Below are 17,880 nucleotides of genomic sequence, written 5' to 3' on the forward strand. Positions count from 1 at the left end.
CTGAGGTGGAGGAAGCTTTCTGTAGGCAGTATTCTTGGGCAATCCCTTTCGGAGATAGTTTCACATTTGTGAAATTTTGCGTGACTCGGCACCAAACGTGTCCTCGGCAAGTGTTTTTGATGTGCCAAGCTAGTTATCAGTGCGAAGAGCACTGTCGACCATATACTTCGAGGGGTTCGGTACCAGGACGAGCTGAGTCTCGCGAAAGTGAAACTATCTCCGTAAGCGATTGCACTAGATCACGTCACTTTCGAGCTTCTTTGAGATTGAGCGCTACTTAAGAGGCCACACAGCCATTTCATTCGGGGATGGTCCTAGGCACTAAGGTCCACAGGGCCCTTCCAACCAGCCTCGCATTTAAAGAGCGCCTCCCGCTGGTCCTGCCATGCGCACATTGTTGGTGCTGAGCCACGGCAGAGTTTCCCTACTTCTCGGCCGTGAGAATTGCTTGTCTTTCGAAGTGGGCCTCATATCGAATACGCTATGTTGCCTTAGTATCACGAATAAGCGGAGTCGGAAGTGTGAAAGACTACGTGGCACTGCAGCACCGTAACCTATGCTGTAACTGTAACACAAGTACAGTTGGTGTCGATTCCAACAAAAAACAAGCTTTACCTTAGGTCGACTTTTCTATAGATTGTGGGGATCGCACGCGCATCCTGATATCTCAGGAGCGGCCACGCGGTTATCACGCGATAATCACGTGCTCGCTCGCGGAGGGTAGCGGGGAGAGGGCACCTTCGCCGCTCCTGCTGCTCTACGCGCCTGGCCGCGACGCTGCAGCCAAGGCACCCCGTTTCCTCCTTTCCCTTTCTTGGAACCGGGGAGACTCCCTCTCCTCTGCTCGGGGAGAAGCTCTGTTCCCTCGATGCACCGTTGTCTTTCGGCTGAGGAGCTTGCGACAGGCCGGATCTCAATTCAGCCGCTGAGAACGCCGCACGCTGTCCCCCTGCTGGGCTCGGCCTTTGTGAGTGACTGACCGCCCCAGGGCCCAAGCGCTGATCTACTCTGGGTGAGCTGAACTCTTATCAGCCTCTTTTGTGGTTCCCACATTGTGCGGTTTATTTCGCCCCAGACGTGCGGAACGCTCCGCCACTGTGGTTTTGTGTTGTATTTGTATGTGTGGTTGCTGTTGTTGTCAGTTGGTATACTTGTACTCTAAGGTGAATAAACACCTTAGGTCGAGACTCACCCTGTCCCCCCTGGCCTGAACCCGCCGTGGTCGCAACTCACTGCGAACCGCGGGTTAGGGGTTACAGCTCTAACTATTAGGGCTGCTGCGAAAGTGCCAGCGAGCGACTGCCGCTCCGCCGGCGCTGTGCGATCCAGAGAAGGGTCAGGTGCGCACGCGCAAGCCCCTATATTTGGGGCCCAACGTGGGGCCCAAACCCATGACCCTGAGATTAAGAGTCTCATGCTCTACCGACTGAGCTAGCCAGGCGATGGTGACACGCAAGGACGCATATCCGCTTCCTAGCATTCCCTCGATCGTATCCAACGTTGGCGGAGCGAAGTATGTCACTACGCTCGATGCAAGCAGAGGATACTTTCAGGTGGAGGTAGATCCCTGTGACCGAGAGAAGACTGCCTTCACTTGTCACAGGGGACTTTTCCAGCTTACCCGTATGCCCTTCGGACTTGTCGGTGCGCCTGCGACTTACCAGCGCCTGATGGACCGTGTCTTGGGTGACGCAAGGTGGCACTATGCTCTTGCTTATCTGGACGATGTTGTGGTGTACTCGCGTACCTTGATGAGCACTCACGCCACCTCAGGGATGTGTTGGAGCGTCTGAGGTCTGCGGGGATAACGCTAAACCCGACCAAGACCCAGATCGCAGCAACCTGAGTAACGCTACTGGGGTTTAAACTTGATAACGGACGCCTTCTGCCGTGTGATGACAAGGTTCAGGCATTATTGAACTACCCGTCACCGGCAGACATAGGCAGACTGAGACGCCTTTTGGGGCTGGCGAACTTCTATCGACAGTTCATCCCAAACTGCGCTGCACTGCAAGCCCCCTTGACAATGCTGTTGAGGAAAGGTGAGCAGTGGAGGTGGGGGCCCGAGCAAGAGGAGGCACTGCGCAACCTCGTAAACGCGCTCGTGGAAACCACCGAGTTAAGGCTACGAGACTTGAACAAAGAATTTGTCATGCATACGGATGCCAGCGACCTTGGCCTAGGAGTGGTTTTGCTCCAACAGCACGAAGGTAGCTTGCGCCCGGTAGCTTTTGCCAGCCGCCCTTTGACTCCCGCAGAGAAATATTACTCCGTGACCGAAAAGGAATGTCTGGCGATCATTTTCGCTCTCAAAAGGTTCGACTACTATATTTATGGAGTCCCATTCATTATTGAGACCGATCATATGGCACTAACTTGGCTTAGGCGCTTAGGAGAGCCGAGCGGCCGGCTCGCGCGGTGGGCACTTCTCCTGCAGCGATACGACTTTACCGTTCGCTACAGGAGAGGAAAGAACAACGTTGTGGCGGACGGACTTTCGCGCGCGCCCGTTGACCGTGAGAAGAGTAACATTACTACTCAACTCACCTCGCCTGAAACTGAGCTTGAGAGCGGTCTAACCGCTGTGACAATTGAGGTCGTCAGGAGGGGTAACATTAATACCCATCGTGACTCCTCAGTGACTCAGCCTAAGAGCAGAGTAACTGTTACAATGCTCGACGGCGCTAGTCCCGAAGGAAGGGTGGACGAACCCCCTTCTCGGGACGAAAGCGTGAACCACTTGGACTGCGTCAGTTCAGTGGGGAGCGTGTTCGGTAGAAAGGAGCTGTTAGAGGTACAGCGGGAGGATCCGTTTTGTAAGAAAGTGTTTGAGGGGCTCCAGGAGCCCGGCGGCGCGGCCGCGGCGCACATGGACGCAGCTGGTATTGCTGTGGGTGCGCGGTGCTCCGAAACAGCTGGTATTGCTGTGAGCGCGTTAGATTCCTACCTGCTAGACTCTGATGACGTCCTGCTGAGATATATTCTTGCGGAGAAGGATACACATGAGTCCTTCAAAGCGGTGATACCACGCACGCTGAGAGGAGCACTTTTACGCTACTTTCATGATACGTGCCTGGCCGGGCATGCAAGTGGCCCTAAGACTTATCTGGAGTTGTGCCGCTTTGCTACCTGGCCGGGAATGAAGCGGGATGTGATGCGCTACGCCTGCTCTTGGAACGTGTGTCAACGCGTGAAGCCGCGTGGTGGACGACCACCCGGGCTCATGCAGCCGATCAATAGCTGAACACCGTGGCAAATTGCGGCATGTGACGTCATGGGACCTTACCCCAGGACACCGAGCGGGAACCGATTCCTTCTCATAGTCACAGACCATTTCAGCTAGTGGGTGGAACTGTTCCCCCTACGGAAGCTGACGGCACGCGTAATCATGGGAAAGCTGATCGAGGTGTTTACACAATTCGGCTATCCTGAGCAGTTGATAACGGACAATGCGTCCTACTTCACTGCCAAACTCCTCGTGGACTCTTGTGCAGCTCTCGGCATTAAGCACAGGAGAACAACCACGTACCATGCCCAGGCGAATCCCACTGAGCGTGTGAACCGCAACATCAAGCACATGCTCGTTGCATTTGCGGGGACGCGCGATGAGTGGGACGCTTGTCTTCCTGAAATTGTATTTGTGATCAGGTCAACAGTGAATCGATCGACTGGGTATACACCCGCCACCCTCAACCTTGGGAGGGAGCTGTTGAATCCGGAAGAACTTACTCTACAGGAACGAAGCAGCACGGAACTGGTTGTTTCGTCGGCACGCGCCGATTATGCGACTGGGCTGCGCGCGAAGGTAACGCAGGCTTTACGAAAAGCGCGACGGAACCTGAGCACTGCACGTGCCGAGCAGAAAGCGCAGTACGACCGCTCTCATCGGGAAGTTCACTACAAAGCGGGCGACCTGGTGTTGAGACGGAATCACGTCCTGAGCGACGCCAGTAAGAAATTCTCAGCTTCTTTTGCGCCAAAATGGACAGGACCGTACCGGGTGCGAGAGACTGTCTCTTCGCTCGTGTACAGGCTGGCGGACTTGAAGTTAAGACCGATCAGCCGACCGGTGCATGTCTGTAATCTCAAACCCTACTACGACAGAGGGAACGAGTGGCCCGAGGAGAACGCTCTCCCGTGCCCGCAGGCAGCGGCATCGGGTGGCACAGCTCGACGATCGAGCTCGGTGCGGCGTTATAACTTGCGATCTCGGCAGAATTAACTCTGTCCGGTTCGCAGAGGCTATTTTATTGTGCACGATATCGGACGGAACGCTCCTCCGATGTCTAGCATGCAGGCTTCCAGAGCGAGCACGCGCTTTCTCTTTGGAAGATGTGAGAGGGGCTAACAGAATTGTCGCAGCAGCAGACCGCCCGTCGGGAGCCGTGCAACAACAATCAAGCAAAAAGAAAAGACTGTCTCCGCTTCCGGTGCGGACGAGCAGGCCGTAAGCAGTCAGCAGCGCAGTTCAGGCAACAGGCGGCGAGAAAAGAAGATCCTCCGGCAGCCAACAGCGAGGTGAGAGGTGCAGCGGGCGACTTCCGGTCCGAAATGGTCGCAGCGGCGCAGAATTCGCCGAAGCGCGCCACTCGACCCCGCGACTGAGCTGCGGGCCCCACAGCCGAATGGCGGGCCTCACCATCGTGACGAGAGTGGCCTCCCGCTGCGCAACGGATCACAACCCGCCATTCGTAATGGCTCGGCGAGCCTTTGACTCTGCACCCTTCGAGGTTCTGTACACCAAAAAGGCGGGCCGGCGATGGGGGCGACTGGGCCTTGCAATACCTAAACGAACCAGTGGCACATTCGCCGTCGTCTCGTCAAGACCCAAAAGATCTTCCGTGCTCGCCGAAAATGTCCCTCCACGGTGATTCCCGCTGCAACGACGCGAAGAAGCGCTGGTCGGACCCGCGTAACCGCTTCAGAGGGCCCGACCACTCTGGAAACAAGCGGCCGAAACAACATCACCGGACTCCGGCCGCTCCAGAGATTTCCGTGCCCGGTGGCCGGGACAGCGAGGGGGTGACGAAAAACCCCCACGATACGCCCTACCACGCTGTACCCACAGGCCAACATCACTCGGCCGCACCGGGCGCTAAACGAGAAAATCGCTCGCTGGCTACGTGGACGTTCCAGGCCGGCACGGAGCCGCCCGTATCGTACTTTTCGGCGGCACCGTGGAAGAAGCAGGAGCGGGCATACACGTCGAAAAGGAAAGACCGACTCTTTGCACCCTTCCAGGGCCGTACAATATCGGAATTGTATCGCCGGTTGAACGGCGCCTGCCTTCCCCCGGGTCCGGCCTTCGTGTTCTGCGAGTGCGGTGGGCTTGTCGTCCACGAGAGCCACGAGAGATCTCGTCTACATCGACAGCGGACCGCGGCCACGGGAAACTGAGTGCCTTCAGGCAACGCCCCCGAGCCACAGATGAACGCGGCCACAGTGGACATCATACGGTGGGCTAGGGCTGCAGTGGTTGCTGGAGGCAGCTGCGGGAACCATGCCGAAGGACCCTGCGGCACCATCATCTACATCAAGCATACCACATCAAACACCATCGCCCGGCACCTCAACCTGGCCTGCGGAGGCCGGCACTCCCGCGACACCGGCAGCTGATGGCGGAGGCTGCTCCCTCATTGACATGGACTTCGCGACCTTGATGGCGGAGTAGCTGGTCCCTCTCTCAGGAAAGCCGCAGGTGACGGCAGCCTCTTAGCGGCTAAAGGGTTATTTTAAGGAGGGGTGATGTGGGGATCGCACGCGCATCCCGATATCTCCGGAGCGGCCACGCGGTTATCATGCGATAATCATGTGCTCGCTCGCGGAGGGTAGCGGGGAGAGGGCACCTTCGTCGCTCCCGCTGCTCTACGCGCCTGGCCGCGACGCTGCAGCCAAGGCACCCCGTTCCCTCCTTTCCCTTTCTTGGAATCGGGGAGACTCCCTCTCCGCCGCTCGGGGAGAAGCGCTATTCCCCCGATGCACCGTTGTCTTTCGGCTGAGGAGCTTGCGACAGGCCGGATCTCAATTCAGCCGCTGAGACCGCCGCACGCCGTCCCCCTGCTGTGCTCGGCCTTTGTGAGCGACTGACCGCCCCAGGGCCCAAGCGCGGATCTACTCTGGGTGAGCTGAACTCTTATCAGCCTCTTTTGTGGTTCCCACATTCTGCGGTTTATTTCGCCCCAGACGTGCGGAACGCTCCGCCGCTGTGGTTTTGTGTTGTATTTGTATGTGTGGTTGCTGTTGTTGTCAGTTGGTGTACTTGTACTCTAAGGTGAATAAACACCTTAGGTTGAGACTCACCCTGTCCCCCCTGGCCTGAACCCGCCGTGGTCGCAACTCACTGTGAACCGCGGGTTAGGGGTCACAGCTCTGACTGTTAGGGCTGCTGCGAAAGTGCCAGCGAGCGACTGCCGCTCCGCCGGCGCTGTGCGATCCAGAGAAGGGTCAGGTGCGCACGCGCGAACTTTAGTAATACCCCTATAAGATTGGATGGAGACGTAAAGGCACAGGTTGTCAGCGTAACGCTATGTACCGTGGAACTTAGGATATTTGTTTTAAAATTGCAAATTTTGCCGCCATTCGAATGTAATGCAAATGTAGTCTGCTATCAGCTGGCTGCGGTGTGCTCAGGTGCCAGGCTGTGTCTGCTTAGGGCTCAGACGTTACCAAAGAGGCGTTGTACGACATGAGGTCAGCGTAAAATTGCGTCATATGATCAAGGCTTTTAATACATTATTTCTATGGGGGTTTTGCCGGGACCAAACCAATTCGCTGTAAAATGCAGGTCGTCACATGAAGGGGGGGACTCATAATCGAGGTTCCACTCTATTTATTATAAGCTCAGCCACTGTCTCGCTTGGGATACCACAAGGTGCATCTTCGTCGGAACTTCCACAGAACTAGTCCGCGTCGGATGGTTTGCTGGTGTCCTTTGCACCCCAAATGACGTGGTTCGTGTGCATCAGATATGCAGCATTTGTTCCATTCAGTCTGAATATCGCTAGACTGGCTTTATATACAGTCAAACCCGACTATATCGAACCCGTTTACATCGAATTATTCTATATATCAAACAATTTCTGGTCTCGGTATAGTTACAATGAGTATATATAGCAAAAATTACGCTTACATCGAACAAATATTGCAGTGACTCCCGATATATCGAACGTCAAGCGGCGAAAAAGTGCCCCCAGAAGTTGGCTTTTCCTCGCGGTAGCGGGGAAACCCGGCGGCGCGGCTCCATCCAACCGCTCTCCCTACCGTGACCGCGCTGCCTCGGGCTGTTCGGGCGAGCCGTCGACACTCCCCCTGTCGCGCATAGTGGAGTCTATTAGGCCACATCCTCCCTCTTCCTCTATCATCTTTCACTTTCCACCCCCTCTCTCCTGACGACGCTTCGCCGTGCTCCCTCACGGGTTGCAGAATCAAGCGTCCTTCCGTTCTTTAGATCACTATCTAGCGACACTCCCGAGCAAAAAATTATCCTGGCCCGCCTACAGCGCTTGCTCAGACAGCCAATCAGAGACTCTTGTGCTCTCTTCGTGCAAGATGGCGAAAGTGCGAGTTGTCTGGCTGCTTCTCGGGTTTATCGTGTTAGCGCCTTGTGGGCCTTCTCCCGCAGTGTTGCCATAGAATAAAGAACAGTGTTGCCGTGATGAAGCGGCAGAATTCGCCTTTCGTCGTGAAGCTCGAAATCATAAATCGCGTCGAACGCGATGAGAAGTTAGTTGTCCCCGCAGCGTGCAAGATTCCGAGGAGCACTCTCGGCACGATTAGGGCTAAAGTGGCCAGACTCGCAACCCGGTCAACCCGGTGCCCATGGCGCCCGACGCGTACGCACGGCCGTGTACGAGGGGTTCTTCATACGTGCCGCTTTCCGCGTGCTCGGTGAGGACTGTAAATTCTGATGAATGCGACGAAGCCGTTGCCGGTGTTGCCGAAGTTTGGAGCGAGCTGTCAAAATTTCCGGGACATTTGAATCAACGGTGGACGAGTTTGTGAGTGCAGATGATGGTGTCGTGACCATGGTAGAGCCCGGAAACGAAGACTACATCGCCGACATCGTACCGAGCACAAATTAAAGTAGGCACATTAAGGAAAGCAACTACGGTCCTTTGCCCACATCCTCCGAAGTGATTGGTGCACTCGCATTAGTCCGGCGCTTCTGCGCGAATGCGGAAGGTTGCGGCCTCAGCTGCTCCGACTCCTTAGACAACGTGGGGAAGTGCGTGCGTCGCAGGCAGCGAAATTGCCCAAGCAGAAGAAAATGCAGGACTAATTTATGCCAAACTAAGCTAGTTTTGTTAATAATGTCATTTTATAAATGGTATGTGCTTTTATGACATCCAATTATTTAGCAGGCTTATATCGAATTATGCTCTATATCGAACTGATAGGCGTTTTTTTGCGAGTTCGATATAGCCGGGTTTGACTGTATTTACACTCTTTACAGTGCGCGCGACGGAGTAACTCCTCTAGAGTCTTTTGCTAGCTTTGTTCAAGAATATAGGTCGAGATGCTTTGGTCATGATTATAGGACACTAGTTCATTTCGGGCTACATTTTCGAAAAGAAAAAGGCTTACCCATAATAGTAATATAGTAGTTCCGTTTTGACTCGCTGCAATGGCTGCGTGCCCAATGTCACAAACATTGCGGAAGCTGTCGAGGGTGAAGAGCGTGGAATACATCACAATGGATGGGCAATCTGTTGGTGACCAGCTCACTGGCAAAAAGTTAGTCGGAGTGTTCGTACATTAGTGAAAAGCGAGTCTTGGATGAAGACAGCCATGCTATGAAGGAAGTTGCAAGGCCTTTGCTGCTGCAAGCGGCTAATCAGTCCCGAGATGATGAGAATTGCAGCTTCCACACTGCTGTTGTTCATAGTAGAAACAGGATTTGCTGATAAATTCAATAGATAAAAGTGTGTTGACGTAGTAAGCTTTTGTTTCTTTTCTTGATACCCTTGATAATTTGGCGTTCAGTTACCGTGTACAGCGACTTTCCTTGATTGAAATTTTCCGTAAGCACTCCTGTAGTTGTGTGCGCGTTGTGTATCGTACATATATGTATTCGGTGTTGAATTTGTACATAATCCTCGTCAGCACTAAGAGTTTTGCATAAAATGCCTTGAAAATGTTTGTGGTTGACATTGGTTGAAGAAATGTCTGCTGGAGAGAGGGAGAGAGTGTCTTATGCACATAAACATGTATCTGCTACTCTCCTGATCTTTTAATAAATTTTATGAATTCAGGCTTGTTCTCTAATTTGGCTAATGCCATGCCAAATTTTTTAAAAAAGAAAAAGTTCTGTCTGCAACAAATTTTCCCGATAGTCTCCCCAAACCCTTGTGACACTACTCTTTCAGTGGCAGCTGGCATTTGCATGTTTGCTTGATTGAAGGCTGAATGTGTCATCATGCAGTAATCTCAGTGGCACCAAAAGTGGGGTAGGATGTTGGTCATTCTTTTCCCCTTCAATTTGTGATGACTTGCATGGTTGACTAGGCAGCTTGGGACTGTTCCCCTGCCAGATCACCTCTTCACATCTCTCACCACCTGCCAAGCTAGTCCAATGCCATTGTGCCATACTGAGTTACTTTTCGGCATTAACCTGTTCTAAACATAACGACCATTGGTTGCCTGAGCTCGTGAGGGAGCAGGAGGCAAGCTTTGTGCTCCAGTACAACATAATTGCAAAGGTGTATTTATGTTGCACCGATTTCTGCCACCGCTCCTGGGGCTGCACCTCTAGTGGAAACGCACTGTCGTATCGCAGTGCTGCAAGTCCGCAAGAGCCATCCTGGAGTACAGCCGGCCCCTCGCGCAAGGTGGACACGTCAGCCCCTAAGAGCACCATGCTTCTGCGTAGCGGCAACATTGTCTCACCCCCCAAGAACCCCATCCGCCGTGGCATGTTTCGTGGCAGAGGCCGTCCACGCAACGTGCCAGCCACACGCGGCGCATTGTGATCAATGGTCAGACAACATCCAGCATGGTTGGACACTTTTTCATGTTGAAGGACGTTGACCAAAAAGAGTAGCGTGAGGAAATGTTGAGAGATATGTGCTAACTAGGCAGAGAGAGAGAGAGAGAAATTCATTTAAGAAGCAGATGAAGATGATCGTCACCAGGTGGCGACATCCTTAGTGAAAAAAAAAAAAGAAACAATGGAGCTATGCATTGTTTTTTGTTGTTGAAGTGAACAAAGTTTGCTTGTGGGAGCTGAAACACCTTTTGACACTTCTCACGTTTTTGGTTAGCGTCCTGCTTGTCTTAATGCACTGCATTTGGCCATTCAGGTCTTTTCTGCTGCCGCCGTAGTGCGGCGAGTACATCCGTGGTCCGAGTACATGTACTTCTTGCACAAACTGAAACATGAGCGACACAAAATAAATTAAAGTGTGTTTTTGTATATTTATGCATCTGATGAAGGCTGCTTGAGAAGACTTTCTTTCAGAACACGCTACCCTGAGGGACCAGGCGTACGCGTGGAGTTGCCACTGTAAAATCCGGCGTAAAATGCAGCTAAAGCGACGTGCCCGGTGAGGGATGAGATGTAGCCTGCATCTCGTGGTTTTATTAGGGCTAACTGTAGAAAGGAAAGAAAAAATGAAAATGGGAGCTCTCTTGCAGTCCATCTGGTGGTAGGTTAACCTACTGTTCAATGCGCACAAGCCATCTGGTGGTGGCACAGGACAACAACTGCTGCAGCCAACCTCGAAAAATATTAAGAGGTCATCCAAGCTTTCCTGTTCGCTCTGTACTCGACAGGAAGGCTTTTCATGTGTTTAGAACAGTGTGGCTTGTGCACCTCTCATGGTTTTATTAGGACTAACTGTAGAAAGGAAAAAAAGATGAACAAAAAAATGAAAATGGGAGCTGTCTTGCAGTCCATCTGGTGGTAGGTTAACCTTTTGAGGGTCGATTTTTTTTCGCCATATGCGACCGCCCAGGGTCGATTTTTTTTATTGCAGATTCCAATTCTTAGGGACTTATTTCGAAAAAAATGTACCGTAATTTTTCTAGGGTGACCACAAAGTGAGAAAAAAAATATTTTGCGTTGGTATATATGTTTTCTTCATTCATGAATAACAACAATAAAAAAAAGGAAACAACCTTGTAAGAAATAAATATTTGATGCATTGTTATACACATAGTTGAAGGCCTTGAAAATGCCCACACGAGAATATTTCGCAGGACTCAAATGTTGCTGCTCTTACACTAATATCTACATCTATAGCATAATCGAACTGCGTAGGTGCGCGCATTCAAGAAAACTGTGTGGTTGTGTGCCCGTCAAAAAAGCAAAGCATAAAACGTGACAAACTTCTGCTAATCTTCATTTTATCGCCAACCAGAGGCAATTGGTTCTCGCGAGTCTCCAAAAAAAAAAAAAGCAGCGGAAACGCATGCACGGCGGCATCCTTCCTATGTGCACCCTTGTGAGCACTAAACGAGCGAAAAACAAGTGGTCACCCTTTGAGCGATTGGTAACGAGATAGCCATCAGTTTTGCAAGTGCAAGAAGCCGAAACAGCCAGCGGAACAAAACTCAAACTGCTGCCTGCCCGTGCGTCAATGTGCGAGCGGTAGTATATAGACGTGCGGGAGCAAACTAGCTCTAAAACAAACCATGCAACGAAAACCGAGAGAGGGAGGCGCATGAAAAATATTATCTGTATTCCCACATAGTGGCAGCACATGACAGAAAAGAAAAAGTTAGGAAATTGCCGCGCTATTTAAACGTACAGACGGCGCCGTAAATACAGTTAAACCTGGATATAACGAAGTTGACAAAAGCTTGCAATTTTCCGTCACATGCAGGTTTTCGTTATGTTACCGCGTGAAGGCTCGTACGACTGATGCAAAAACGAAACAAAACGGCTCAAGATATCTGTGAAGGTGAACTCACCCTTCAAGCATTTATTTTACAGTGAAAAACTGCGTAATTTCCGCTTGCTTCTGCACGAGTGAAGGCACAACACACCTCTCCAAAGAAGCGAAATTGTGTAAAGCTCCTTCATAGTTGCGCGAGCCGACGAAACGGGGCAAAACGTCCATTGCATTCATCACCTCCTTTGCAGTAGGCCCGTCACACAGATCTGCCTCACAGGCACCATCATCACCGCTATCGGGATTTTGCACGCTTTCAGCTACTGCTGCATCAGTCATTTCTTCTGAAGCCACTGTGGCGTTGTCGGGTACACCACCACATCGGACGGAGTAGAAAGGTCTTCCTCCTCCTCTTCGTGGGCACCAGCCTGTGCGTTTTTGACTATTCCGGCCTTTAAAAAGCAATTCGCGATAACTTCTGCGCTGACCTCTTGCCAGGAGGCAGCAAGCATCTCGACTGCTTGATAAATGTCAGTCTTCATCTCCCGTTCCAGATGGATGTCAAGAAGTATCTTCAGGATTAGTCGGCGCCGGTAACAGCATTTAAAACTGTTGATGACCCCTTTGTCCAGGGGTTGTATTAAGGACGTGCAGTTGGCCAGGAAGTAATGCAGTTCAATGTTCAACAGCTGCAGGCCCTCGACGTGGTGCTCCGAGCAATTGTCCAGCAGTAGGCAAACTTGATGGCCTTGCCACTTGACGTCTTGGTTAAATTCCTTTAACCACTGAGAAAATATTGGCTGAGTCATCCACACTTTGGAATTCGCCACGTGCTTCACGGGCATACGCTTCGTTCCCTTAAAACACCTTGGACGGGCACTTTTGCCGACAACTAGCAGGACTTGCTTGTCTATGCCATCGAGGTTCGCGCACAGCAGAATCGTTATGCGGAGCTTGCTCTGCTTTCCGCCACAGCATTCATCACCTTTTAACGCTAGCGTGCGGCCCCAGAAGCATTTGATAAAATAGAGCTGTCTCGTCGGCATTGTAGATCTCAGCTGCCTCAAAGCGACTCAGAATTCCAGGCAGCTTGTCAGCCACCCACAAAGCAGCAGCATCGCTGTCTGCAGAGGCGGATTCTCCGCTGATTACTCTTCTGACGACACCGTGCCGGCTCTTGAATCCCTGCAGCCACCTGTTGCTTGCCTTGAAATCGTCATGGCCCAAGATACACGCAAAATCCTTTGCCTTCTGTTGTAAAATCGCGGCACTTATGGGCACATTTCTGGCTCGCGTGTCCAAAGACCACGTGAACTGTGGTGTTTCGGCCCTAGCCAGACGCCGAGCGTACCTGGGCAGCGGGCAGGAAGGAACTGAGCCTGGCTCCCCTTGCGGCACGATAACAACAACCTTTATTTCACGCAAGCAGCATATCTATATAGCAAGCACTCATGTAACAAGTGACATCACGGACAGACAACGTTTCAGGCATCAGGGCGAGAGCGCCCGATAATGCAGACACATGACACGCAGCACAGGTGTATCAGCATATCTCCCTTTTTTCTGAAAAGATACACCGGCATTTGCAACGAAACTTAGCACTGCAGCCAACAAAAGATGAACACTTTTTAATGGAAGCAACCAATGCTCAAAACGAAATAAGTCAGTTGCTGAACCCATATCGGTCTGGCTGTCGGACATGACGGCCAAATCGCATTCTATATCCAGGAGGGTCAGTTCGTGGCAAGGTAGTATTAGATGGATCGGTAGGTGCCTTGTTTTTAGATGGATTAGTTTCCCATTCCATTTCTACCTGACTATCATATGCCTGCGGAAACTCATAGCTACCTCCTTCTTCCTTGCAGTCATTCTGCTGGGAAACAAAGTGAACCAGGAATTTCCTGTTTCTTTCTAGAACTACACCAGTAGAAGTTCTAACTACATGCAACCTCTGACGTTGTGCAAGACGCAAGACTCGCGCTTTCACTTTGCAGTCTGTCACCCATACTTCCGCTCCTGGTTTGAGGACTGGCAGCAGAAGAGCCCTATGACGACTATTGAAGTACCTACGCTGCCGCTGTCGGATGGTTACATCGTGATCTCTGAACTTTTTCAGGCTCACCCTCGGGGGCAGAAGGCTCTTGAGAGGGACAGGAACTGTTGTGCGTAGCCGCCTGCCGATCAGAAGCTCTGCAGGGCTTTTTCCAAGTGGCCCTGGGGTGTCCCTTTACGCTAGCAGCGAAAGATAGAGGGGTCCTTAGCTTTTATAATCAGCCGTTTAATTGTTTGGACCATCCTTTCTACTTCCCCATTTGCCTGGGGGTATCTGGGGCTCGTCATCGCAGTGCGGAGGCCATAGTCGCGAGCAAACAACTGAAATTCCTGAGATACAAATTGTGTTCCATTATTCGACATGACAACCTGTGGTATGCCATGTCTTGCAAAGAAACTTTTGAGGTGCATAATGACAGTGACACTTTTTGTCGAAGATAGCAAGGCTACCTCTGGGTATCTAGAAAAATAATCTACTACCACCAAATACCATTTTCCCTCAATATGGCAGAGATCAACGCCTAGCTTTTGCAAAGAACGCTGTGGAGTGGTTGCCGGAATCATTGGTTCCAACTTTTGTTCCCTGTGCTTCGCGCACACTGGGCAATCGGTCACCAAAGCTCTCAGCTGGCAACTCAACCCAGGCCACCATACGGACTTCTTTGGCTCGAGCTCTGGATTTTTCAATTCCTTGGTGACTCTTGTGCAAGCGCATCAAGACCTCTGCACGTAATTTTTGTGGGATCACCAGCCGCACACCTTTGAGTAGCACGCCTTCAGCGACTGTCAGTGTTGCTCCTTCCTGCCAGTATGGACGCAAGACCATCGACAGCGATGAGAACTTTGGCCAGCCTTCCAGGCTGAATTTTACGAGTGCTTGACAGACTTCATCGGCTGCTTGTTCAGCTTTGACTCGCTCAAAAAGGCTAGCCTCGACAGCATTTGTCAAACAGCCAGAAACGAACTTGGTGACTTCGCCAACATTCAGCGCATGAGCATCAATTTGTTTTCCCTGAATCGGGGCTCTAGACAATACATCTGCAGTAACGAGGCTCTTGCCCAGGACATGCACAACCGCAAAGCTGAACCGCATAAGCCACATGCGAAAGCACTGAATACGAGGTGGCGAAACATCTAAAGGTGATTTTCCCAACAATGTTACAAGTGGTTTGTGGTTGGTTTCAAACGAAATTTCAAGACCTTTGATGTACACTTCAAATCGTTCTGCCCAAGTCATTGCCAACGCTTCCTTCTCAATCTGAGAGTATCTGGTCTCGGCAGGCATCAGCGAGCGTGACGCAAATGCAACAGGTCTTTTTTCATTGTTTGGTTGAACTTGCATCAGTACAGCCCCCAAACCGAATGATGACGTGTCAGTGGAAAGAATCGTAGGGTACTTTACTTCATAGTTAGCCATGATGCGTGTCAAAGAGATAACGTCTTTGACGTACGACAGCGCTTGCTCTTGGGCTGGTCCCCACGTCCATTCGGAACCCTTCAAAAGCAAGTGACGTAAAGGCGCCGTTTTCGCAGCCAAACCTGGTATGAATCTTGCCAGATGATTAGCCATACCGAGCAGCTGTCGAACGTCAGACACGTTAGCTGGCGTCGCCAGTTCTTTGATAGCACGAACTTTTTCAGGATCCGGCTTGATGCCATCTCGACTAAGCACACAGCCAAGAAATTTTATCTGTTACCCCAAAAGAACACTTTTCTTTGTTTAGTGTAATGCCGGCACTTGCGAGACGATCTAAAATTAGACGCAGGCGCTCGTCATGTTGAGCCTTGTCATTCCCAAAAATGAGCACATCATCCATCATATTTATCACTCCTGGGATTCCTTCAAGTATCTGCGACATTTTCTTCTGAAAGAACTCGGGTGCTGATGTTATTCCAAACGGCAGTCTTTGAAAACAGTATCGCCCAACTGGCGTTATGAACGTAGTTAACAACTGGCTTTCAGGCGACAACTTAATTTGAAAGAAGCCAGAGTTGTGGTCCAACTTCGAAAACACAGAGGCCCCACTTAAAAGACCGAGGCTATCATCCACTGTCGGCATGACATAGCTCTCGCGAAGTACACTTTTGTTTAATTGCGTCAAGTCAACTCAAGTACGAACCGCTCCAGATGGTTTGAGTACTGGAACAATTCCTGCACACCATTCTGTTGGTTCATCTACTTTGCGGATCACACAATCTCGCTCCATACGCTCGAGCTCCTGCTTAACTCGGTCACGCAAGGGTAAGGCTATGCAACGTGCAACATGAATTGCCAAAGGTATCGACTTTGGCTTTGGTCTGATTTTGTATTCTCCTTTTATCGCTCCTAGACCACTGAAAAGCTGCTGGTAGGAAGCTTCAACGGCTGTTGCGCTACTGACCGAGTCTGCCAATTTAATAACTTCCAGAGCCTCAAGCGCTGGGAGACCCAAAAGTATGGAGCGTAATGGTGAGACCACGTACACGATTTTCTGGACAGTGTTTTGTTTCCACTGGATAGTGGCATGAAACTTTCCCAAAACATTCAGTGGCTCATTCGACGGGCCTGTTAGGATTAGGTCGCACTTTTCTAGCCTGGTAGGTAAACCAGGAAATGTTGAGGGCACAACGGAAACTTCGGCACCGGAATCTACTTTAGCGAACACTGGAGTGCCGTTAATGACGATCTGTACATACCTAGAATTAGAGTACTCCCCGTTCACCGCGCCAACGAAATACGCCCCCTTGTCCATATGGAGAGATGAAAGTTGTACCTTCTTTCCATCACGTGCAGCCTTTTTCTGACATACAGCTGCAAAGTGTTCGGAACAACCACAGTAGTTGCATTTCGCTGCTTTTGCTGGGCACGAGGCTCTGGGGTGCGCTCCTTGACCGCAGTTGGGGCATGACCTGGGGGTGCCTGGTCGGTAGGACTGTGCTCTGGGGCGCCGACCTTGTATTCCAGGTGAACAGTTCTTTGACGAGCTGCCCGAGTGCTGTCCTGAAGAATTCTTTCCGGGCTGCCCTTGCTTGCTGACCCCGTCAAGATTGCTGGTCGCCGCTACCAAGGGTTCGTCGTCGGTTTCTCGCAGTTGCTGCTGCTGTCGTTGGACGGTCTCCTTTAAGCGCGCTTTTGCCAAAGCGCTGGCGAGTGTCAAATTCGCATCCATTTGAAGTGACTCGGAGAGCTTAGCATCCCTGAGGCCGACCACGAACCTGTCGCGAATCATGTGCTCTTTTTCCTTGTAGTCGCACTGGTCCGCCAGCGTGTGCAACGCGGTAACGAATTGGTCGACTGACTCTTCAGGTTCTTGAATGTGACGGTGAAAGCATGTGCTCTCATAAACAAGGTACCTTGCGGCGACGAAGTGCTTGTCGAACTTCTTTCTGACGACTTCGTATTGCTTCTGTTCTTCTTCGGGTAATGCAAAAGTAGAGAAGATTTCTCTTGCTTGCCTGCCCATCGTATAAAGTAGAATCCGGACCTGCGCTTCTTCACTCCGCTCATTTAGGCCCGAGGCGAAGCGGTAGTCATCAAAGAGTTGGATCCAAGAAGGCCATTCGGCCATCTGGTCGAAGTCAAACCTTGGCGGAGCTGGAACCGCGAACATGCCGTGAAAGGGCTTGACTGCGTTGTCTTCTGACATGGCACCGGTTGACGAAGTTAAGGCAACGCCCCTCGAATGCCAGAGAATTTCACTTCTGACACCATGTGATGTTTCGGCCCTAGCCGGACACCGAGTGCAGCCGGGCAGCGGGCAGGAAGGAATTGAGCCTGGCTCCCCTCCCGTCATGATAACAACAACAACCTTTATTTCACGCAAGCAGAATATCTATATAGCAAGCACTCATGTGACAAGTGACGTCACGGACAGACAACGTTTCAGGCATCAGGGCAAGAGCGCCCGATAACACATACACATGACACATGGCACAGGCGCTATCAGCACATGAACACTGCCTTGTCCACATCAGCGTATGTTGACAGCTTCAGTCTTTTTTTCTTCGAGCTTGTTCC

At 51.3% G+C, this 17,880-nt stretch overlaps 2 protein-coding genes and 1 non-coding gene across 3 annotated transcripts in view; 1 reads left to right on the top strand and 2 right to left on the bottom strand.

Moving 5' to 3' along the window:
- The window catches only part of LOC126540273 (uncharacterized), a 141,682-nt gene extending 131,256 nt beyond the window's left edge, over positions 1–10,426 (top strand). Inside the window, exon 17 of the mRNA XM_055075935.2 lies at positions 9,776–10,426. Within this exon, the coding sequence (XP_054931910.1) occupies positions 9,776–9,968 (193 nt within the window). The 3' untranslated portion in view covers positions 9,969–10,426. The remainder of the gene's footprint in view (positions 1–9,775) is intronic.
- Positions 1,369–1,441, bottom strand: TRNAK-CUU (transfer RNA lysine (anticodon CUU)). The gene has a single exon. It is a non-coding gene; the product is annotated as a tRNA-Lys (tRNA).
- Positions 10,427–12,166: 1,740 nt separating the features above from the next.
- On the bottom strand, positions 12,167–17,554 carry LOC129381926 (uncharacterized). The gene is made up of 3 exons (XM_072286206.1): positions 16,849–17,554; positions 16,673–16,782; positions 12,167–12,259 (listed from the first exon to the last, which is right to left on the bottom strand). Exons 1-3 carry the CDS (start codon positions 17,507–17,509, stop codon positions 12,167–12,169), a joined length of 864 nt encoding a protein of 287 aa, XP_072142307.1. The 5' UTR covers positions 17,510–17,554.
- Positions 17,555–17,880: the final 326 nt, after the last annotated feature.

The sequence above is a fragment of the Dermacentor andersoni genome, chromosome 2, assembly GCF_023375885.2.
Source record: "Dermacentor andersoni chromosome 2, qqDerAnde1_hic_scaffold, whole genome shotgun sequence".
NCBI classification, from domain to species: Eukaryota; Metazoa; Arthropoda; class Arachnida; order Ixodida; family Ixodidae; genus Dermacentor; species Dermacentor andersoni.

Bases quoted from the DNA above. Each gene is read 5' to 3' on its own strand.
- LOC129381926 (XM_072286206.1), bottom strand. From the start codon at position 17,509: ATGTCAGAAGACAACGCAGTCAAGCCCTTTCACGGCATGTTCGCGGTT. The intron at 16,783-16,848 runs GCTCGTCAAAGA...CCTACCGACCAG, and splicing joins TTCAGGACAGCACTCGGGCA to GCACCCCCAGGTCATGCCCC. The intron at 12,260-16,672 runs GTATGTCAGAAA...AAAAACGCACAG, and splicing joins GTTCCGAACACTTTGCAGCT to GCTGGTGCCCACGAAGAGGA.